The sequence below is a fragment of the Loxodonta africana genome, chromosome 15 (genome assembly GCF_030014295.1).
Source record: "Loxodonta africana isolate mLoxAfr1 chromosome 15, mLoxAfr1.hap2, whole genome shotgun sequence".
In the NCBI taxonomy this organism is placed as follows: Eukaryota; Metazoa; Chordata; class Mammalia; order Proboscidea; family Elephantidae; genus Loxodonta; species Loxodonta africana.
The window spans coordinates 28,561,154-28,585,261 of record NC_087356.1 but is presented as its reverse complement, the minus strand read 5'-3'; the positions used below and the strand labels follow the sequence as shown (position 1 = coordinate 28,585,261).

Below are 24,108 nucleotides of genomic sequence, written 5' to 3'. Positions count from 1 at the left end.
CTGTACTCCTTTAAAAAAATCATCTATGTGAGACCATACAGTCAACAACTACTTTAAAACAAAGATGAAGAGGTAAGGTGGCAGGCAAACTAGATTACTGGAAACAGGAACAACCAGAATAGAAATAATGAGAATGTTTTTGGATTGTGAAGAATGTAACCAATGTCACTGAACAATTTGTGCAGAAATTGTTGAGAGGGAACCTAATCTGCTATGTAAACTTGCATCGAAAACACAATAAAATATTATTAAAAAACAAAAAACTACATTGAGATGCCACCCCAGACCAACTAGGATCCCTAGAATCAAAATGGCAGATCATGTTGGTGAGGATGTGGAGAAACTGGAACCCACATACTACTACTACTGGTGGTAATGCATAATCACACAAATGCTGGGGAAAACAGTCTGCCAGTTCCTCAAACGATTAAACAGGCTTACCATATGCACCAGCAATTCTACTCCTAGGAATACACCCAAGAGAAATGAAAACATATGTTCACACATAAACTTATACATGAATATTTATAACAGCATTATTCATAATAGCCAAAAACTAAAAACAATTCAACAGTCCAACAACTGATGAATAGACAAGATGTGGTTTTATGGAATATTATTCAGCCATAAAAAGCAATGAAGTATGACACGTGCTATAACTTGGATGAACCTTGAAAATACCATGCTAAGTGAAAAAAGCCAGTCACAAAGGTTTACATATTATACAGTTCCATTCATATTAAAGTCCACAATAGGGAACTCTACAAAGTAGACTATTGATCGCTTAGGGTTTGGGGAGGTTGAGGGTAAAGAGGGGTAATAGCTAAAGGGTACGGGTTTCTTTATAAGGTAATGAAAATGTTCTTAAATTGACTGTGGCAATGGGTGCACATATCTGTGAATAAACTAAAAAATTACCTTAAATGGGTGGATTTTATGGTATGTGAATTATACTTACATAAAGCTGTCTAAAAAAATATCCTATGTACACTGAAATTTTTGTGTGTTTCGAAGCGTACAGACTTTCACATGTATCTACTAGATCAATCATAATACTTGGATTATCCCAGATAGTTTTTAACTTTTTTTTTTAATCCCATCTATATGGTCTACCATGAGCTAAGTATTTTCAAGCTCCTTACTATTCTACTTCGCATTTTCTTCTTAAAGATCCCGTATGGCTTTCTGTTAGTTTACGGTCTGTTTTGTTCCTACCCTCCCACCCACTCCAAGCAAATTCCCACGTCCTCTTTCCTCCTAAGCACTGTACTGCATTTTCTATCTAACAATATATCTTAAAGACTGTTTTCATATCTGTCCATATTTTTATCCTATTTTAAGGCAACAGAGGCTTTCTTAATGATGGAGTTCCCCAGTTTTTGTTTCATGTATTTTTATGCCAAGGTATTTGATGCTTAAAGATTGATGAGTTAAAGCCCGATTGTGCATTGCGAATTGGTATGAAAGCATCCCTCTTTAACTCCTGCAAGTCCCTATCTGTGGGAATCATCTCAATGGCCACTGGTGTGGGTTTTATATTAACATCCTGCCCGTGTCCCTAGCTTTCCTTTTACTTTTAACCTTTCTGAGTCATTTTACCTTCAATGTGTCTGGTATAGAGCATGGAACTGAGCTTGTTTTTCAATCAAATCCAAGTTTTTTTGATTTTATTAAATAGGTGAATTTCTCCCGTTTATGTTTATCCATATATAGTCTTACACGCTCTCTGTCTCACTGTATTTTTCTTCTGTTAAACATTTACTTTGTTTTCTTTATTCCTTGCTCTACACCCATGTTTGCCATTGCTCTTTTTCTAAGTATTCTGGATGTTTTGTAATTTGTTTTTAACTCTTTTAGAGGTAATCTTTATAATTTTAAATGCTGTACTTACACATCTCAGGCATCTGCCAGTCTGTTGTACTGTGGTGGTCTACATTGCTGTGATGCTGGAAGCTATGCCACTGACCTTTCAAAAATCAGCAGGGTCACCCATGGTGGACAGGTTTTAGTTGAGCTTCTAGACTAAGACAGACTAAGAAACTGGCAGTCTACTTCTGAAAAAATTAGCCAGGGAAAACTTATGATAACAGTGGAAAGTTGTATGATATACTGTCGGAAGATGAGCCCCCAAAATACCACTGGAGAAGAGCTCCCTCTTCAAAGCAGAGTTGACTTTAATGATGTGGCTGGAGTAAAGCTTAAGGGACCTTCACTTGCTGATGTGGCATGACTCAAAGTGAGAATAAACAGCTGCAAACATCCATTAATAATAGGAACGTGGAATATACGAATTATGAATCTGGGAAAATTAGAAATTGTCAAAAATGAAATGGAACACATAGGCATTATTGAGTGGAAATGAACTAGTATTGGTCATTCTCAATCAGACAATCATATGGTCTACTATGCCAGGAATGACAAATTGAAAAGGAATGGCATTGTATTCACCGTCAAAAAGAACATTTCAAGATTTCAAGACCTATCCTGAAGTACAAGTTGTCAGTGATAGGATAATATCCATATGCATATAAGGAAGACCAGTTAATACCACTATTATCCAAATTTACATACCAACCACCAATGCCAAAAATGAGAAAACTGAAGATTTTTACCAACTTCTGCAGTCTGAAATTGATCAAACATGCAATCAAGATGCACTGATAATTACTGGTGATGGAATGTGAAAGGTGGAAACAAAGAAGGACCAGTAGTTGGAAAATATGATAGACACAATGCCAGAGATCGCACGATAGAGATTGTGAGGATGGTGCAAGACCAGGTAGTGTTTTGTTCTGGTGTACACAGGGTTGCTATTAGTCGGAACCAACTTGATGGCACCTAGCAACATAACAACAAAGTACTTACACATCTATTCCTTGATTTATCAACTTTAACGATAAAATTAGCTCACTTATACTTCCTTTAGCCTCCCTTTACTCTCCCTGCTCCCTTCCTGATTTCTTTCTCTGCGTGGATGCTTTGTAGGGCTTACTCTTTTTCTTTAAAGTTCAGTACATTCATCCTTCAGTATCTGCAGGGGAATTGGTTCCAAGACCCCACCACCACCCGTGGATAACAAAATCCACAGATGCTCAAGTTCCTTACATAAAATGGCAGGCTGTCTGCATATAACATATGCGCATCCTCCCGTATACTTTAAATCATCTCTAGATAACTTATAACACCTAATACAATGTGAATGCTATGTAAATAAGTGTTTTATCACAATGGAAGACTTGCTCCGGAAGGTAGCCGTTTCTCTTCTATCAGTTTCTTGAGCTCTTCTTGTAACGCTGATGCTGCCTGGGTATCATCTGATGCCATTCCACCTTGATCTTGACATTCTGGAGGCTGTAGCACTTTTCATAGTTAGCCATCCATCCTTTCCTAGCTTTAAACTCCTTTCCCTAGTTCTACTCAACCACCTCACGCTTAGCCATTGAAGGACTGCTATGGCCACTTCATTGCTTTTTAGGAGCCATTTTTCACAGAAACAAAGGGTGCACACAACGTAAGGAATAAACAAACAACATAAGAGGCAAACAATAAACAACGAGTGCTGGAGAGAGACTGCGGATCTGTGAAATGGCGGGAGGCTACAGCAGGGGATGCCTCCACATCACTTCATTCCTGTGCATTCAGTGTAGTGCTCTTGGTGCATGGCAAACATAAGTTTTGCTTTTTGGATTTCTTTTTTTCTGAATATTTTCAATCTGCAATTGGTTGATTCCGAAGATGCAGAGCCTGTGGGCATGGAGGGCCAACTGTGCTATCAGCAACATATGTCTCAGTATTGATCGTTACAACATAAACTTCCTCTAGACTTTGGTAGATCTTTCTAAACTGTAGGTTCAGTTCTTCCCTATACCTTTATTACTTTTCTGTTACCTTCTTTAGAGACACTAATATACATCATTTGTTGGAATTGTACAGCCAATCCTCAAATTATTTTTTCTAATTGCTTTTATGTCTCTTTTCTCTGGATTGGTACAATTCTTTCCCTTCAATTTGTTCTATCCCTTAAACCTCCTTTTTCATCTTATTCTTAACTCTAATTCCATGCCTTCTGTAATTATTCAGAGTGTAAAAGTAGATGGACTACTTTTAAAATATAGAATGAGCAGATTAGCTTCTTGATTCCTTTCTCTCCTTATCTGGGTACTGTCCTGTCTTGCCCTCTGAGGTAAAAGCTTGACTGCAAGGTATTAATGGCTTGTGTTCTATATACCTTTTTATGTCAGAAAAAGGCGGCCATGGACAAACATAAATAGATTTAATCTTTGCCCTTTTTTACTATAATTTTTAAAAGTCTTGTATTGAAGTTCTCCACTGTTTTTGTCAGTCTTCTGGAATGTGTTTAGGCTTCAGGTTTTCTCCTGTTGCAATATAAGACATGAAGCTTCCCTTCTGATACTATCAGCCTTAGGTATTTATTTGTAACCCACTTCCGTAACGCCAGTATCTTTTTCCAGAATAAAAATCATTTTACAAATCAATACATAAACCCACATAGACAAAGTAGCACTGAAATAATTTGTACAAGAAAGCAAAAAAAAGAAAAAAAGAAGAGGGGGATTTTTGCTTAAACTGTGAGGCCAAATTTGCATCAGAATGAAATGGACACACACATATCAATCCCATTACCTGCAGTATCTATCTGCAAGGATTCTGTCTCTTTTGTCCAGGCTGTCTTAGGGACTGTCCTCTTACTACAGATCTCCTCTTTCTGTTTAATGGCTTTAATGTCGGGCAGGTTTTCAATCTTCCTGTCTTGTACTGTAGCGGAGTGCTCTGCAGCTGCACTGCAACCTACAGAGGGCAATTAAGACAGTGTACAGAGAGGTAGAGAGGAGGCTGACAAAACAGTAAGTTTAAAACATTTGCTATGTGAAAGGCATTGTTACTGATGTAGAAGAAAAAAAAAAAAGTCAATCAGAAATGTGTTTAGAAAACTGTTGATCTAAATTGGGGCCAAAAACATGTACATAAATAGATGCAATATAAAGTAAAGAAAAACACCATGGAGAAAGATAAAGAGGCAGAAGCACTCAAACTAGGGGAAACTACATTCAGACAGAAGGATCATGGACGAACTCTAGACTAAGTAGCAACTGATTTAGGGATTAGAAGATAGCTAAGATGGGACATACATTGGAAAGAGAAAGGTGTTTCATGCACAGATGACTATATAACAAAAGAGTAAGTCCGGAAAGCAACTGAGAATCTAAAAAACAGAGCAACAATATGGTTTGTTTGATTATAGGATTTATAAGGAAAAGAAGTGGGAAATAGTGTTTAAAAGGTTATTTGAGAGCAGATTCTACTGTTCTGGAAGATTCTGAGTCTCAATTTTATTCTAAGGGCAATGATAACTAATCAAAGTTTTTGATTAGGAGACCAACATGATAACATAGCTGTGTCTCTGGAACAGTCATTTAGCAACAGCAAAAAGGGGACACAATTTTGAATTGTTGCCCAGAGTACAATAAGAAGAAGCAACACTTAGAAAAAGAGAAGTGATAGATTATGCTCTAAAATATGTTTCTAATTTCCAATTGTGGCAGAGACTACCAGCTGTCCCCTAATATTCATTTTCCTTTTCCTTTAAAATAGAACCCGGACTTTAGCTGGGCATACAGTTACCAGAATAAAGATGGTATTTCCCAGTGTCCCTGGCAACTGAGCTGATGTGAAGATGTGACTAAGTTCTGGCTAAAAGGATGTAGGCGGAACGGTACATGCCACTTCTGAGAATTATTATTAAAGAGAGGAATACACCTTTTTCTTTCCCTTTCTTCCTCCTTGCTGGCTAGAATATGGGCATGATGGCTGTGGCTTGAGGATACAGGCCAAACACGTCAGAGCAACAGGAGAGAAAGAGCTGTGTGTGTGTTCCTGATACTCTCAAGCACCATGCCTACCTCTGGATTTTTAGGAGAAAGAGAAATAATTTTCTGTCTTTCTTTAAGCCAATGTTATTTTGTATTTATTTTTATCTCTCAGAGCCAAAATTAATCCTAACTTTTAAAAAATATTATAGACATTTAAAAATTTTTTTTGTTGTTTTTGAGAACATACACAGCAGAACATACACTAATTCAACAACTTCTATATTGTACAATTCAGTGACAATGATTACATTCTTTGAGTTGTGCAATCATTCTCACCCTCCTTTCCCCAGTTTTCCTCCACCATTAATATAAACTACTGGCCCTGATTTTCCTATCTAGTCTTTCGAGTTGCTGCTGTCAGCCTGATCCCATATAGATAGATCTTAAAAGAGCACAACGCTCAAGGCAGATAGTCTTTATTAGTTAAGCTAAACTACTGTTTAAAGACTTCATGGGATATTTTTGGTTTAAGGTTTAAAGATCATCACAGGACAATAATTTCAGGGGTTTATCCAGCCGGAATGTCCAGAGTCCATGAGAATTTGAAATTCTGTTCTGCATTTCCTCCTTTTAATCCGGATTCTTCTATGTAATCTTTCATCAAAATGTTTAGTAATGGTAGCTAGCTGGGCACCATCCAGTTCTTCCGGACTCATGGCAAAGGAAGCAGTTGTTCATGGAGGCAATTAGCCACACATTCCATATCCTCCTTCTATTCCTGACTCTCCTTCTTCCTCTACTGCTCCAGAGATCAACTGTTGTGTCTTGGATGGCCACTTGCAAGCTTTTAAGACCCCAGACACAATGCAACAAACTAGGAGCTGGAAGAGAGGCACTAAACCCATCATTAGGCTAATAACTGGGATATCCCACAAAACCATGACCCTAAACCTCCAAACCAAGGAATCAAATCCCATGAGGTGCTGGGCTGTACATAAATAGCCTCAGCAGTTTTTTTTCCCCCAGTTGTTATATCTATCATGCAACTTTTGCCAATTCAACTTTTTACAAGTGTACAACTTACTGACATCAATTATATTAATCAGCTGTGCAACCCTACCCTTAATCAATGTATATTTCATCACTGTAAACCCATTCTCAATACTTCATAAGTAATAACCCCCCCTTCTTTCCCTCTTCCTCCTGGCCTTGGTAACCACTAAGAAACTTTGGTTTCTAGTCATTTGCCTATTCTTGTCTTTTTATATATATGAGGTCATACATTTTTAATCAGCATAGTCCCACTGAATTAAAATAATTGGATAGGTAGTCAGGAAGCAAACAAGCTGACTTCACCTAGAGAACAAAGGCTTATGTACAACAATGGTATGGGAGACTCAACACCTCATAGCACTGAAATTTTTTATCTGCAGAGGTAAAAAGTCTATATATGAATTTTTGGCAGTGAGATTAATTTGTGTACTACATTCGCAAAGATCTCCAAAAACATCTCAAAGGGTTTTTAAAATGTCAATTTTACCTGCCAATGTATACTAAAAATTGCAGCTAAAACTATCCTAACTATTTGACATATAAGCAAGATAGAGAGGGTTGAAGACAGCAAAAAGAGGCCAGAGAATATATTTGTTTATACTCTGAAGGAATAATCTCATTTGAAAGGACCAGAAGAAAATAACACGCATTCAATTTTGTTCAGCTACCTGCACTGCCTTTCTCTTCAGGCGGGGTAGTCAGTTTTTTGTCTGCGAGGTCCTCATCCCCAGTGATGGACACTTGAACTGGGACATCATTTGATCACACAGAGACGGAAAAGATAATAAACACAATAGACAAGTGAGAAAACAAAAACAAAAATAACTATACATTAGGAAAAAAGCACCTCCTAGACTCTACTACGTAAAGGTTGTGACAGTTAATGGTAGGCTTATAAGTGAATTGGAAAGCTTTCCATATTTTTTTGTGTACAGTAACAATTTAAATAACACTTTAAGTAAAATCTGTTTTTTGATGGTATGGTGCAACAGTTAAAAAAAAAAAAGTCTAGATCAGGTATCTTTTTTCAAAGTAGATTAAATAATCCTTTCAAATTCTTAAGCCTATTCAAAGATTTTATAACTTTTTAGAATCAATTTTAGTATTTCATATAATCTTAGAAAAGCACCTATATCATCAAGATTTTATATGCAGCATTCTTACACAATCTGTAAAAATCTCCTGTAGTTACAACCTTTAAAACTATTCTAATACTTCTTATTTCTCTTTTCTTTCTTCTTTTTGGTCATACTTGCTAGCCATTTGTTTATTTTATTGGTCTTTTAAAATCAGCTCTTTTTTATCCTACAGAAAAACTGAAGTGCAAAATAACACGTGTTGTTAATACATTAAAAACCACCAACACAACAACTAGGGTAGAAGTCATCAGTTAATAAAGGTTACATTTTGCAATACGTTGACAAGAGAATCGTTTCCTATTTCTAGCACGAATATTTTTAACAAAGAAATCAGAAAGAGTACTAACAACATCAAAGAACCAGCTAGGGTTTATTTATCCCACTACCGTTTTTCCTTTTAAATTCATTATTTTTTTGATTTTATTACTTCAAACCTTCTAGTCTCTTCGATCTAATTGTTTTCTGAAATGTTTAGGTCATTTCAAAAAAAGTTTTTAATGTTAATAAAATATTCCAGGCATACTAAATTAACTTACTGAACACCAATGTATCTACCACAGAGATTAAGAAATAAAATGCTACAGATAAAATCATTTTCTGTGCAAGCCTCAGTGGTGCCCTTCTTTTTCTTCTCAGCAGTAACCATTATTCTGAATTTAGAGTTTATGAATTCCAAGGATGTATTAAAATTTTTTACTACATAAAACATAGTATAAACTCATCTACAATGTACTGTTTTGCATGTCTTCAACTTTTATATGAAGGGTATGATAACCTATATACCTTCAAATAACATGCCTTTTTTCACTCAACATTATGATTTTGGGATTTACTGACATTAATAAACATAGCTCTGATTAACTGATTTTCAATGTTATATAGCACTCTATTGTAGGAACACATCAATTCACCTGCCGATCAACTTTAGGTCATTTCCAAATTTTTTTACATTAAAAAGTGCTGCAACGAACATTAATTACTGTAAATTTTCTTTGTATGTTGTGTGAGGTGCAAATATGATCTCAGGCTGTGACTTATCTTTCTGTTTATGATGTCTTTTGATATGCAAAAATTTTTCATTTTAATAATGTCCATTTATTTATGTTTTCCCTTTATTGTCTGTGCTCTGTGTATCTTGTTTAGGAACTCTTTCATAAGCATAGTCATTTAAATTCTAAAAGTTTAAAGTTTTTCTCTTCGCATTTCGTATTTAATATACCTGGAATACATTTTTGTTTAGTGTGTGGTGGGACTGATCTGATTTTATCTTTTTCCTACATACATAATCAGTGATTCAAACACTACTGAACAGTTCATCCTTTCTCCATGAATTGTTATACCACCTCTGTCATATATTAAGTTTCCATACATACAGGTGGATTTCTGGGTCACTATTCTGTTCCATTTCTTTTTTCCTGTTCATTCCTATACAAATAAGCATAAATAAGCTACCTATATAATAAGTCTTGATATTTGGTATGGAAAGTCCCCTTACCATAATCTTTAAATTTACTTTTTGATTTTCCACAAAAATTTTAGAACAGCATGTCAAATTCCATTAAAGATGTTGCTGGAATTTTGGGGAGCACATTGAATTTAGAGATCTGGTAAGAACTGAGGTCTTTATTATTAGAATTTTGCAACTCTTGAGTTATTTAGGACTTCCTTAATATATGCCAATAAAGTTGTATAATTTTCTATACAACTGTTTGTATATCCTTTGTTAGATTCATTTCCTTTTAAAATATCTATCTACATATATATGTTTGTACCCATCCCTCCATCTCTTTTCACAGATCTACAATCCATTTGGAATTTAATTTTGTGGATAGTGGGAGCTGGTGGTAGTGGGGGGTCAATTTTCTTTTTCCCCACATGAATAATCAACTTACCTAGTACACTTCACTGAAAATATCCTCTCCCTACTGTATTTATAGTCATCATAAAACATAAGAATTTATCTTTATCATAATCAAGTATCCATATACGTGTGAATCTGTTTTGGACTCTATTCTGTTCTATCAGTTTTTAATCCCTGTGCCTGTATCACACCGTCTTAATTACTACAGATTTATAGTAAATTTTGATATCTGGTCATGTAAATCCTCTAGATTTGTTCTTCAAGATTGCCTTGGCTATTCTCGGCATTCTGCATTTCCTTATCAATTTCAGAATAAGCTTGCTAACTTGTGGAAAAATAAACTTGCTGGGATTTTGAACGGATCCATCTTGCGTTTAGACATTTGTATTTAGGGATTTAACTTTACCTCTAAATATCAGTTTAGCTATCTTCTGTAAGTTTTGATGTAAGGTTTTCATTATTATTTAGTTCTAAATATACTATGATTTCCTCTTTAACTTCTTACTTAGAAATACATTTTTGAATTTTCAAATATATAGAGGAGTCCCTGCATGGTGCAAACACAGTTAATGTGCTTGGCTGCTAACTGGAAAGTTGAAGGTTCAAGTTTGCCCAGAGGTTCCTCCAAAGAAAGACCTAGCAATCTATTTAAAAAAAAAAAAAAAAAAATCATCCATTGAAAATCCTATGCAGCAGTTATACTCTGACACACATAAGGTACCCCTGAGTTGACCTGATAGCCACTGGTGTGTTTGTGTATGGTATTAAGTTCCTAAGACTGTTGTAATATTACCACAAACTTGGTGGCTTAAAACAACAGAAGTTTATCCTCTCAACGGTTGTAGAGGCTACAGGCTCAAAAATCAAGGTGTTGGCAGGGCTGCATTCCCTCTGAAAGCTCTTCTTGCTTCTGATGGGCCCTGGCATTCCTTGGCTTGTGGCAGCATCACTCTAATCTCTGCCTTGGCCTTTTAATGGCCTTCTCTGTGTTTCTCTATATGCACTCTCTTCTTCTTACATAAGGAGCTGTCATTGGATTTAGGACCCACCCTGAATCCAGGATGATTTCTTCTTAAGATCCATAACTAATTGTAAGTACAAAAACTCTATTTCCAAATAAGGTCACATTCCGAGGTTCCAGATGAACAGAGATTTTTGGTGACACCATTCAGCTCATTACAGATGGGTTTTTGCTTTGTCACTCCGTATTTTTATTTTTTAGTTTGAATTTAGCTACATTGTGGCCAGGGAAGCTGGTCTGCATGAGCATCAATTGTTTGAAACCCTTTAAGACTTTGTCTTTGAGTTAACAATTTCATCAATTTTTCTGTTTTATGTGTTCTTTAAAATTATGCAAAGATCTCTATTATAAGTCAAAGTTGTGAATTCTGTTGTCCAAATCCTAATTTTTATTTCCTAATCTGTTTCTGATAGATACGTACTGTGGAATTTATTCACACAATCCTATTATTTTTCCTACAGATAAATTCCAGGGTATGCATATAATCCTTAGTTTTACCTTCTTGGTGCATTGATTCCTTTGAACCGTTTTATCTATATTAAAGGTTTCCAGCCTTGATTTTTATATTGTCTGATGTTAATATTGATCACTAGGTTTTCTTTGGTTGGTATTTGCCAAATATATCTTTTCCCATCTCTGTTTACCGCTTTTGAGGGAAGGACAATATAAATTGTAATTTAATCAAAGTAACAGATAGACAGATTTACTCCATATTTTTACACAAATAATGCACGCCTTTGATATTTGTTTGCCAACCGCTCCCTGTGTGTCATCTGCATATTGCAGGTGGTTAATGAGTTTTCCTCCAATCCTGACGGTTCCTTCTTCTCCATACAGTCCAGCTTCTTGAATTATTTGTTCAGCATGCAGATTCAGTAAGTATGATAAAGGATACAAACCTTATGCATGCCTTTTCCAATTATAAGCCACACAGCATCCCCTTGTTCTGTTCAAGCAACTGCCTCTTGATCCATGTAAAAGTTCCACATGAGCAAAATTAAGTGTTCTGGAATTCCCATTCTTCAAAATGTTATCCATAATTTGTTATGATCCACATAGTCGAATGACTTTGCACAGTCAATAAAACACAGGTAATCATCTTTTTTGGACTTTTCTGCTCTCACCTAATATCCATCTGACATGAGCAACACTATCCCTTGTTCCACATCCTGTTCTGAATCTGGCTTGAACTTCTGGCAGTTCCCTCATGAGGTATGGCTGCAGCTGTTTTTGAATTATCTTCAGAATTTTGCTAGCATGTGATATTGGTGTTACTGTTAGATAATTTCCCTGTTCTGTTTGATTACCTTTCTCTGGAATGGGCATGAATATGGATCTCTTCCCGGAAGGTTTGAGAGTTGTGGGACTGGGGCAAACAGGAGCATGCACATCCCGTCTGCATGGGGCAGCCGTGCCTCAGCTGTAGCTGACTACTACCATGCAGGAATGTGAGCTGACTGTTCAAGGGAAACTGATGTCTTACTTGCAAATGTGAAAAAGATTAAAATTTTTAAATACTTCAAGTGAGCCACATATCTCCCTGCAGAATCCAGTCTGTGAGATGTTAGTTTGCAACATCTGAGAGAGAGAAATTCATGAGGCAATTTTAATCAAGATTTATATGGATTTTAGTCTCTAAAACATACTCAGTTATTTCATTTCGAAAGTCTCATTATCGTATTTTATTTCTCTTGGTGAAAATAAAGTTTACAGTTTTCAAATATCTCTGAGGCATTTCAAAGGACTTTTATCTTCTTGTATATAGGAGACAAGTTTATATTACAAAGCAGAAAAAAGAGGAAGACTAGACCATATTCTAGTTTTGGATGAGCAGGAAAAAGCAAAAACAAAAAACACTCTACAAAATACCCAAAGTCAATCCAGTTAGTTACCTGCAGTGTCTTTCTGAAAGGGTTTTTCCCCCCCTGACCAGGACGGCTTCGTCACTGCCCTCTTACTGTAGATCCCCTCTTTATGTTTAATGCTAACAGTGTCTGAGAGGTTATCATCCCTTGTGCCGAGCACCTGAGCTGGGAAGTCTGGAGCAATGGCATCATTGGATCCTACAGAGAAAGGGGAAAAATACAAATTAACACATACACAGACAGGGAGTTCAAGAAAGACTTTTTTTTTTTAATTTTTTAAATTGCCTCTTAAACCACTTCTATAAAAAAGACACTACGGAGTTTTGTCGGGTGATCAGAAAAAGATGGCTGTAAAAATGAAGCCATATGACGTGTAAAATACATTGCAACAATACAACGTGAGGCAGCAAATGACATAAGAGAAGGTGCATAAGGTGGAACATCAGTTAAGGGAGACTATTTCTGGCTCCGCAAGATTTTTAGAGGAAGGAGAAAATGGATTGTACCTTGGAAAATAATTAGGCTTTTTGATGAAGGGAGAGGGAGGAAGAGGAAGGAAGAAAGGCGTTTTAGGCAGAGGTCACAGCATGAGCAGAGACAGGCAGGAAAATAAAAATTAGAGGAAGAGCAGATACTTCTGTGGCCACGCTAAGTTACAGAATACATGAAGAAGAGTGGTGGGAGTATTAAAAAAAACAACATTTTGTGACAGAACTCAGCAGGACGTGGAATTTCAAGTCAACAGTGTAATAGCATTTAAGATCTTTAAATAAAGGGATATTATAATCAGCTATGTTTTTGAAAGATTAATCTGCCAACAATACAAAAGACAAAACATCGAAAGAAAAACTGTGATAAAAAATAAAGGATTTTAATGCATGTAATTTTCTTTTAAAATATATTTCAATATTCCCATATCCAGCGAAAGGAGATGGTTATCTGTTTTCCATGCCATGTCTAAGAGGCAAAAGAACATCTCTGGGTATATAAGGGTTTGTAGTAACTATACAATTACCTTCTACAAAATGGTTTTTCTTTCTAATCTGGGATGTTGTACTTCATGTATTTCCTCAGTTCCTCATATATGAATGGTAATAAGAGGTTACTGAGTACCAGTCTCATTAATACAGTGCAAACACAAATAAGCTATGATGGGTTTTTCAGGACAGATTTCAGAAACCCTGGTGGCACAGTGGTTAAGATCTATGGTTGCTAACCAAGAGATCAGTAGTTTGAATCCACCAGGCACTCCTCAGAAACTCTATGGGGCAGTTCTACTCTGTCCTACAGAGTTGCTATGAGTCAGAATTGACCTGATGGCAATGGGTTTAGTTCTGTGTTTTGTTTTTGTTTTGGAGTAGGCCTTCTAGGCCAAATCTACAGATTACTATTGGGCTCTTCTCAGTTTCTCCTGCTTGCCTTATACCTCTCTGGCAAATCCTTGGTATCCTTTGTTCTATCAAATCTCTCAATGCTGGAGTTCCTCAAGGAGTCAGAACTGGACTCTCTTTGCTCCCTAGGTTAGCTCATTGATTACCAGGGTTTGGAACACTATACACTGATAACCTTAGACCTCTCTTCTGAGCTTCAGGATCTAGCATTCAGGGACACAGCTAGCCTTTACAGCACTTTTGGGGAAATTAGAAAAAGATGTCACTTCTTCAGGTAAAAAAAAAATTTAATTACTGTATATTATTGTACAGTACAAGAAACAGTACACGGTGGCCCTTCTCCCTTTGAACATTCCTAGATGCCAGAGAGTACACACCAGCAGCAGCACGCATACTCTGCACCACCATCCCTTGTCCTCCAAGAGAGGTGACTATGTCAGGTTCAGAGTCAGGTAGGGAACGATAATTAGGTATCTGAGAGCATTCAGCAGGTGAGCAAGAGAATTAACATCAGTGGAATTGAGAGTGCAGTTGAAAGACAGTGCAGCCCCACGCATGTGTGTGCACCAATGAGCACACGTGTGCTTATTTTCCTGCGTTTGTGCACAACTGTAGTACATGCAAGTGTGGATTTATGTTTGGGGCTAGATGAGAATTTGCTTTACTGTTCCAGAACACCTGGAACCTCCAGGCTTACCTGTTTACAGTTTATGATGTAAACAGTGCCACTTTATAGATGGTGTCCTTGTATACAACCCCAGTATTTGTAAACTGGCTCTGCTTACGTTCAATTGTAGATTTAACATCTCTACTTAGATGTGCTCTTTCTTAGACCTCTCCATTTCAGTAAATGACACCTCTATTTACCCACTTCCTTACTCTAAAAAACTAGAAATCATTCTTTTTACCTCTTTCTCCTTTACTCCTCACATTTTATTTACCACCAATTCCAGGAGGAACTATTTCCTAAAAGTAAGTTAACTGTGTCCACTTCTGTCCATCTCTATCGCCATTACTGTTTGATATCCTTTCTTTCACTAAAGCAGAGATACATTTTAAATAGAAGTTAGGGTCTAATACCTACATGTAAGATGAAAAAACATGCAGAGTCAAAAATCACCCTTGAAAGTTCCCTAGGAAAGCACCATGTTAAAATTGACATGTTTGCTCAATTAACCCCACAGAGTCCACTTTTTCCTCCAGGCTTGCAACATATCACTATGCCTGCATCTGAGTACCTGGTACCAGCTGACTACAGGCTACGTTGTATCAAAAAGACACTTCTTTAAACTCTAAAATCATGCACAGGGAAGCAAGATAAGATGCTTATACTACAAAAGGCCAATGAAAACAGCAATGAACTGTTAGAAGGGAGGTTCCCCACCTCCCGTTTCAAAACTCCCTCAGGGTCATATACTCACAGAGGTAGAGTGCACAAAACACACTTTAAAATTCTCTCTTTTGTTAAATAAACTTGATTAAGTTAAAGGTAGTATAAGAATGCAAATGTATGCTAAAATTATTTATCACACTAAATACATTTTATTGTATTCTAGCCATCTGACTTAATTGCTTATGCGATCTTAGTTTCCTATGCTTCTTTCTCTTATTTTATGTTATTTTACTAATTTTATTTTCTTAAGAGTAATTGGTCAGCCATAAAGAGAAATCAAGTCCTGATGAATGCCACAACATGGATGAACCTTGAAAACTTCATGTTGAGCAAAATAAGTCAGCTGCAAAAGGACAAACGCTATATGATCTGACTTATATGAAAAGAGCAAATATACAGAAACCAAAAATTATCACTGGTTACCAGCGGTAGGAGGAAGGGGAAAAGTGGAGTCTTTGCTTAGGGAAATTGAGTTTATGTCAGTGGTGGTGGAATAATTTCAAGAACGATAGCGTGAACGGTTGTACACCTTAAAGAATGTAATCCACGTCACTGAATTACACGTGTATAAATTGTTGAACTGGCGTAAGTTTTGTTGCAGATATTTTCAGCACACACACACAAAACAGTAATTTAAAAGGTACTTAGTTTCAAAATTCTATTAGAGTTTTATAAAAACCTCTTTAACCTATATTTCTCTGATCATTAAGTCATGAATAAAATGATACTTTAGTCTCCTTCACTAAAGGAAGAAAAATACAATTAAATTGTTTTTTCTTTTCATGCCTTTCATTCCAAAACTTTGGGCATTATTTTTCTCACTTTGTAACTAAGTTTTCTAACTATTTAGACTAATGGCTACGTTAAACTGCCAGTCACTTTTGGAACTGCTTCATTTCTCATTCTGGAATTCTTCATTTTAATCCATCTCTTAGTAAGCTGGTTAAGTCTTTAAGTAAATTTTTAAAGAAGGTACCAGGATAAATACATTTTTTAGCTCCTATATATTTGTGAGAATGCCTTTTTATTGCCGTATCACACAAATATGCACTTGGGTCAACAAATCCTTGAATAACATATTTTTCCTATTAAATACAGAATTTGTTCCATTTATGTCTGACATTTAGTATTTTAACGGGCACTTGATACTAGGATGAATTATCTTTTATGTCACTCTCTTTGTACTGTTGTTGGTTGCTGCTCAGTCGATTTCAACTCTTGGCAACTCCATGTATGCGGAGCAGATGTGCTCGTGCTCAGCGGGGATTTCAAGGCTGTGAGGTTTCAGAAGCAGAGCGCCAGGCCTCAGGGTAGGTTCCCACGCCAGCCTGTTAGAGCACTTAACCATTTCTGCCACCCAAGGACTCTGACATTTAGTATTTTAAAGAAATTCCGATCAGACTAGACTAACCCCCGTTATTTTTCTTTTTAAAAACTGTTTGTTTATAGGACTTTCTTTCTTTTAACTTATAATTTTTTTTTTTTTTTTAGCATGTGTCTCTGTCTTTTTCCTGATTTTTGCCTGGACTGTGCTGAGAATGTTCAATCTACATGAAAAAAAAAAAAGAAAAAAAAACAGTTGCTGGAGTCATGGCGAACCCATGCATGTTAGAGTAAGATTAACAATGGATGATTTTTTAGAAATAGATCACCACGCCTTTCCTCTGAGGCTCCTCAATCTACATATTATACTCTTTTCTCCAGGAGAGGAATGTTTTCCTCAATTACACCTTTGAATATTAGTTGTATTCATATTCTTCTGCTTTCTTCCTCAGCTACAGCTATAATTCTTGGTTTGGTTTTGTTAGCTGTGTTTCTTATGTTTCTCATTTTCATTTTGGTTTTCTCTTCCCTCTGTATTCTTGGAGACTTTTTCACATTTGTCTTTTTGTTGTCGCGTTATAAGCGTTCTTTAGGTATGTTGGATATTGGTTGGTCCCCTATTGGATGTACAACTTACAAATATTTTCCTCTCATTCTGAGTTGTCTTTTCACTTTCTTGATACCATCCTTTGACACAAAAAAGTTTTAAAATTTGATGAAGTCCTATTTATTTTTCCTTTGTTGCCTGTGCTTTTGGTATCATCTAAGAAATCACTTCCTAATCCAAGGATGTTAAAAAATATATATATACCTATGTCTTTTTTCTAAGAGTTTAATAGTTTTAATTGTTACATTTAGGTCTTCGGTACATTTTGAATTTTGATTTTCATACATGGTGTGAGTTAGGAGTCCAACTTCATTCCTGTGCATGTGGACATCCAGTTGTCCCAGCACTGTTTGCTGAAAACACTATTCTGTCCCCCACTGAATGGTCTTGACAATCTTGCTAAAGATCAATTCACTACAGACGTAAGGGCTTATTTCGGGACTCTCAATTCTGTACCGTTCTTCTGACAGAAGAACAATATCTTGATATCTGCAGCTCTGTAGTAAGTTTTAAAACTGAAAAGTCAGAGTCCTCCAGCTATGTTTTTTTAAAAATTGTTCGGGGTATTTGGTGGTCTCTTGCATTTCCATGAGAATTTTAGGATCAGCTTGTACATTTCTGCAAAATACGCAGTTGGAATTTTGACAGAAATGGAATTGAATCTGTAGATCAACTGGGGAGTATTCTCATATTAACAATAATAAGATTTCCAATCCATGAACACAGGATATCTTTCCATTTATTCAGGTCCTGCTTTAATTTCTTTCAACAATGTTTTCTAGCTTTCAGTGTACGAGTTTTACGCTTCTTTTGTTAAATTTATTCCCAAGTAGTTTATTTTCTTTGCTGCTATTGTACCTAGAACTGTTTTCTTAATTTCACTTTAGAATTATTCATTGTGGTATAGAGAAACATATCTGATTTTTTAATACTAATCTTGTACCCTCTAGCCCTGCGCCATTCATTTAGTGGCTCTACAGGTTTTTTCTTGGGGAAGGGGAGGGAGTTCGTTTTTGTATGTGGGTTTCTTAGAGTTTTCTATACAGAAGATACTGTCATCAGCAAACAGAGATAACTTTACTCCTTTCCACTCTGGGTGCCTTTCTTCCCCCTTCCCATTTTCTTTCCTAACTGTGCTGCATAGGACCTCCAGTACAATGCTGAAATGTTGAATAAAAGCAGTGAGAACAAATGAATCTTATTACTGATGTTAGAGGAAAAGCTTTTAGTTTTTCTCCATTAAGTATGAAGTAAGCTGGGAGTGAGGAATCTCCCTTCTACTTACTAGGCTGAGGAATGCCCCTTCTATTCCTAGCTCCTTGAGTGTTTTTATCATGAAGCGGTGTGAGATTTAGTTTAATGTGTACCAACCTTGTACTCTCAGGGTAAATACCACTTGGACATGGTATATAATCCTTTTCATATGCTGCTGTATTCCGTTTGCTAGTGTCTTATTGAGGACTTTTACATCTATATTCATGAGGAAGATTGTAGTTTTCTTGTGGTATCTTGTTGGGTTTTGGTATAATCGTTAATACTGGCCTCATAGAATGAGTTAGGAAGTATTCAATTGGTTTTAAAACTTCTTTGAATATTTGGTAGAATTCGCCAGTGAAGTCATCTGGGTTTGAGGTTTCCATTGTGAGTAGTTTTTTGATTACTAATTCAATGTCTTCATTTGTTATAAGTCTATTCAGATTTTCTATTTCTTCCAGAGTTAGTTTTGACAGTTTATGTGTCTTTCTAGGAATTTGTTCTAGATGTCATCTATGTTATCTAATTTGTTGACACATAATTGCTTACAGTATTTCCTTATATTCTTTTATTTCTTAAGGTTTGTGGTGATGTCCCTTCTTTTTTTATTTTAGTAATTTCGGTCTTCTCTTATTTTTTCTTTTTGAGTGTAGCTAAACCGAAAAAAAAAAACCATAAAAACCCATTGCCATTAAGTCTACTCCCACCCACAGTAACCTTGCAGGGCACAGTAGAACTGCCCCCATGAGGTTTCCAAGGCTGTAAATCTTTATGGAAACAGATTGCCACATCTTTCTCCTGCAGAGTGGCTGGTGGGTTCAAACCACAGACCTTTTGGTCAGCAGTCAAGTGCTTAACCACTGACCCACCAGGGCTCCCTGAGTCTAGCTAAAGGTTTGTCAATTTTATGGATTTTTTCCAAGAACCAACTTTTGGTTTCACTGATTTTTTTCTCAAATGTTTTCTATCCTCTATTTCATTAATTTCCTAATTATTTGCTTCCTTCTAGCTTTCAGTTTAGTTTGCCCTTCCTTTAGAACTGCCCCATATGGTTTCCAACCAGTGGCTGGTAGATTTGAACCGTTGACCTTTTTTTGGTTAGCAGCTGAAGCTCGCCACAGCTCTCAACTGCTGCACCACCAGGGCTTAATTCATATAAGAAAAAAATACACGGTAATGTGAAAATACATTTATATTGTTTTTTTATCTTTACCTTTACTGGTGTTTTTTAAAATTTTTCAAGGCTATTGCTAAGCTGGGGTATGGAGGATGGTACGAGAGAAAGTTAAAATGCCACAAAGCTCATTTTTCTCACCAAAATTCAGCTTGTTTTTCTTGAATAAATGCCCTCTGGGTTGCTGCAAGACTTTGGTTAATTTCCAGAGCTTTGAAAAAGCTGATTCTGACAATTTTTCCCAGTATTGTTATTGCTTTTATGGACGGGTAAATTTTTGAAGGTCTTCACCATTTTTGCTGATATAATCCAACCCCCCCTTTAGAAAAAAAATCTCAGCTAGTTCTCCTCCTATAGCTTTTGCTTCTGTTGACAGTGATTTATTAATATAAAAAATATTCCAGTCCCTACAATGAGCATCAGTGTATAGTTTTTTTTTTTTTTTTAAAAAGGCATGATACTTACCTTCACAGGGCTTACAGTCCAATTAAGTGGGTTCTTGTATACTACTTAAGAATGTTAATGTGCCTATTAATACCTAAGATCTATCTCTTTGGGAGGCTATTTCCTTCACCTGGTCTATATATTATTATTTTATGAAAAAACTTTCATTCAAGAATCCTGTACCCAGCAAAATTGTCCTTTGAAAATGACATTGAAATTTGGACACTGCAAATAATCAAAAGCTGAGGGAATTCACTGCCACCAGACCTTCCCTAAAAGAAACATAAAAAGGAGTCTTCAGTTTGAAAGGTGAGGATACCAGACAGTAACTGTATGAAGAAATCAAGACCTTCAATAATGTGATTTCAAGGGCAAATATAAAGGTATTTTAAAAGGATTAAAAAAAAAAATTTTTTTTTTTTTTTATACTATGAGCAAGTGGGATTTATCCAGGAATGGAAGGGGAGCTTAACGTAAAAAAAATCTTGTCAGTTGTCACTGAGTCAGTTCTGACTCATGGAAACCCCATGTGAATGAAGGAAAAAAAAAATCACATGATCATTTCGACTGACACAGAAAATGCATTTGATAAAATCCAACACCTTTACATGATAAGTATACTCAACAAACTAGGAATACAAGGGAAATGATCATGTGATTTTTAAAACTATGCTGCTGGATTCAGCTGGCCAGTATTTTTTGAATATTTTTGCATCTATACTCATAAAGGATGTTCATTGGTTTTCTTTTCTCATGGTGTCTTTGTCTGGCTTTGGTATCATGGTAATGCTAGCTTCATAGACTCTTTCAGCCAAATTTTTCTCAAAATGCTGCCTCAAAAAGTATTGGGACACTTGACCAGATTTCTATTGGTACATACATACATCCTGTCTTCTGAACTAGGAGCTGAGAATGAGAGAGGAATTGAAGATTTCCTACCTACAATCAATTAAGTGAGCTTGTTTTATTTCTGTTAGCCGACAGCCGTGTTTTAAAAAATCATAGCCTTCCAGGTAGTGAAAATTTATCCCAGTTTCTGTTTATAGGCTTAACAATCAATCCTAACATGTGGTAATATGAGCATTTTTGTGGTTCCCCACTGCCCCAGTGGCAACATACTGTGGAACTGCTGCTGTTGGTTAGCTGCTGTAGAGTTGACTGGACTCATGGCAACCTTATGTATACGTTGCAGACCAATTCGTTGCCCGGTCCTGCACCATCTTCATGATCCTTCCTATGTGTGAGTCCACTGTTGTGGCTATTGTATCAATCCATCTCACTGGGTTTTCCCTCATTTTCACTGACTCTCTACCAATCATGATGGCTTTTTATAGCCATTGGTCTTTCTTGATGACATGTCTAAAGTAAGTGAGCTGAAGTCTCAACATCCTTCTTCTAAGGGGCATTCTGGTTGTATTTCTTCTAAGACTGATTTGTTCATTCTTCTGGCCGTCTACAGTTTATAAAATATTCTTTGCTAATACCTCAGTTCGAATGCTTCAATTCTCCTTTTGTCTTCCTTTTCTGTTGTCCAGCTTTCGCATTCATACGAGGCCAATGAAAGAAAATACCAGGTCTTAGGCCGGGTGCATCTTAGTTATCAAAGTGACAACTTTGCTTTTTAAAAATTTAAAGAGGTCTTTTGCAGATTCGTCCAGTACAATACGTCATCTGATTTCTTGATTGCTGTTCCACGGGCACTGACTGCTGATCCATTAAAGTGAAATCACAGACAACTTCGATTTCTTCTTCATTTATCCTGATGTTGTTTATCAGTCCGGTTTTGAGGATCTTTGTTTTCTTCATGTTCAGGTGTAATTCATATGAAAGACTATAGTCTTTTTTTAATTTAAATTTTAAAAAATATTTATATATATATACAATTTTATATATATATCTAAAATTGTGTATGTGTGTGTGTGTGTGTATATATATATATACAACAAGCATATATATATATATAAAACTCAACACTTGCCAATTCTCTGAAGACTGTGGTCTTTGACCTTCATCAGTAAGTGTTTCAAGTCATCTTCATTTTCAGCAAAACGTTGTGTCATCCGCATACTACAGGTTGTTAATGAGTCTTCCTCCAACCCTAATGCTGTGTTCTGCATATACTTCATCTTCCTGGATTATCTGTTCAGCCTACAGATTGGATAAGTAAGGTATAAGGATACAACCCTGCCCATACCTTTTCAAATTTTAAACCACACATTATCCTCTTGTTCTGACTGCCTCTTGATCTACCTCCAGGTTCTGCATAGCACAATTAAGAGTTCTGGAATTCCCATTCTTTGTAATGGTATCATTAATTTGTTATGATTCACATTGTCAAATGCCTTTGTGTAGTCAATAAAGCACAAGTAATTATCTTTCTGCTATTTTCTGCTTTCAGTCATGATCCACCTGACAACAGCAATGATATCTCTTGTTCTATGTTCACCTCTGAACCTGGCTTGAATTTCTGGCAGGTTCCTGTCAATGTACAAAATTGATCTGAAATGGACTGAAAATGCAATTAAGATGTTTTGATAATTACTGGTGACTGGAATGCAAAAGTTGGAAACAAAGAAGGATCAGTAGTTAGAAAATACAACCTTGGTGATAGAAATGATGCTGGAGATTGTGTAATAGAATTATGCAAGACCAACAACTTATTCATCAACAACTTATTCAACTTTTTTCCAACAACACAAATCATGACTATACACATGGACCATGCTGGAATGGATCACACAGGCATCAAATCAACTACATCTGTGGAAAGAGATGATAGAGAAGAGCTCAATATTATCAGTCAAGACAAAGTCAGGGACTAACTGTGGAACAGACCAGTAATGGTTCATGTGCAGGTTCAAGCTGAAGCTGATGAAAATCACAGCAGGTCCACGAAAGCCAAAATATGACCTTGAATATATTCCACTTAAATTTAGAGAACATTTCAAGAAAAGATTTGACATACTAAACACTAATGACTGAAGACCAGAGGAGTTGTAGAAAGACATCAATGAAATCAATGAAAGTAAAAGACATCAATGAAAGTGAAAGGCCATTAAATAGACAGGAAAAAGGGAAACTACCAAAAAGGATGTCAGGAAAGACTCTGAAACTTGCTCTTAAGCACAAAGTAGCTAAAGCAAACAAAAGAAACAGTAAAGTACAAGAGCTGAACAGAAGATTCCAAAGGGTTTATCAAAAGGACAAGTAAAGTATTATGAGGAAATGTATAAAGATCTGAAGTTAGAAAACAAAAAGGTAAGAACCGTGATCATCGTTTCTCAAGTTGAAAGAACTGAAGAGAAATTTGAAGCCTCGAATTGCATTACTGAAAGATCCTGGGGCAAAAAACTGAATGATGCAGGAAGCATCAAAGCAGATATAAGAAATACATAGGGTCACTGTATCAAAAAAAACTGGTTGATGTTCAACTACTTCAGGAAACAGCATATGATCAAGAACCAATGGTACTGAGAGAAGAAGTTCAAGGCACACACACTTCAAGTGACTGGCAAAAAATAAAGGTTCAAGAGTTGGCAGAATACCAATTGAGATGCTTCAACAAACAGATGCAACATTGGAAATGCTTACTTGTGTAGGTCAAGAAATTTGGAAGACAGCTACCTAGCCAACCGACTGAAAAGATCCATATTTGTGCCCATTCTAGAGAAAGGTGACCCAACAGAATGCAGAAATTATTGAACAATATCATTAATATCACCAAGTAAAATTTTGCTGAAGACCATTCAAAA

At 36.2% G+C, this 24,108-nt stretch overlaps 1 protein-coding gene across 5 annotated transcripts in view; it reads right to left on the bottom strand.

The window, feature by feature from the left end:
- ALMS1 (ALMS1 centrosome and basal body associated protein) overlaps positions 1 to 24,108 on the bottom strand; it is a 186,013-nt gene that overhangs the window by 50,540 nt on the left and 111,365 nt on the right. For 3 of the 5 annotated variants that reach the window (XM_010593652.3, XM_064268731.1, XM_023552779.2), the window contains 3 exons: positions 12,798 to 12,968; positions 7,553 to 7,630; positions 4,645 to 4,809 (listed from right to left, as the gene is read on the bottom strand). In XM_010593652.3, coding sequence (XP_010591954.2) covers positions 4,645 to 4,809; positions 7,553 to 7,630; positions 12,798 to 12,968 — 414 coding nt within the window. Of the gene's footprint in view, positions 1 to 4,644; positions 4,810 to 7,552; positions 7,631 to 10,536; positions 12,484 to 12,797; positions 12,969 to 24,108 lie in introns of those variants that run through there. The other 2 variants (XM_064268732.1, XM_023552778.2) reach the window with 2 other exon arrangements.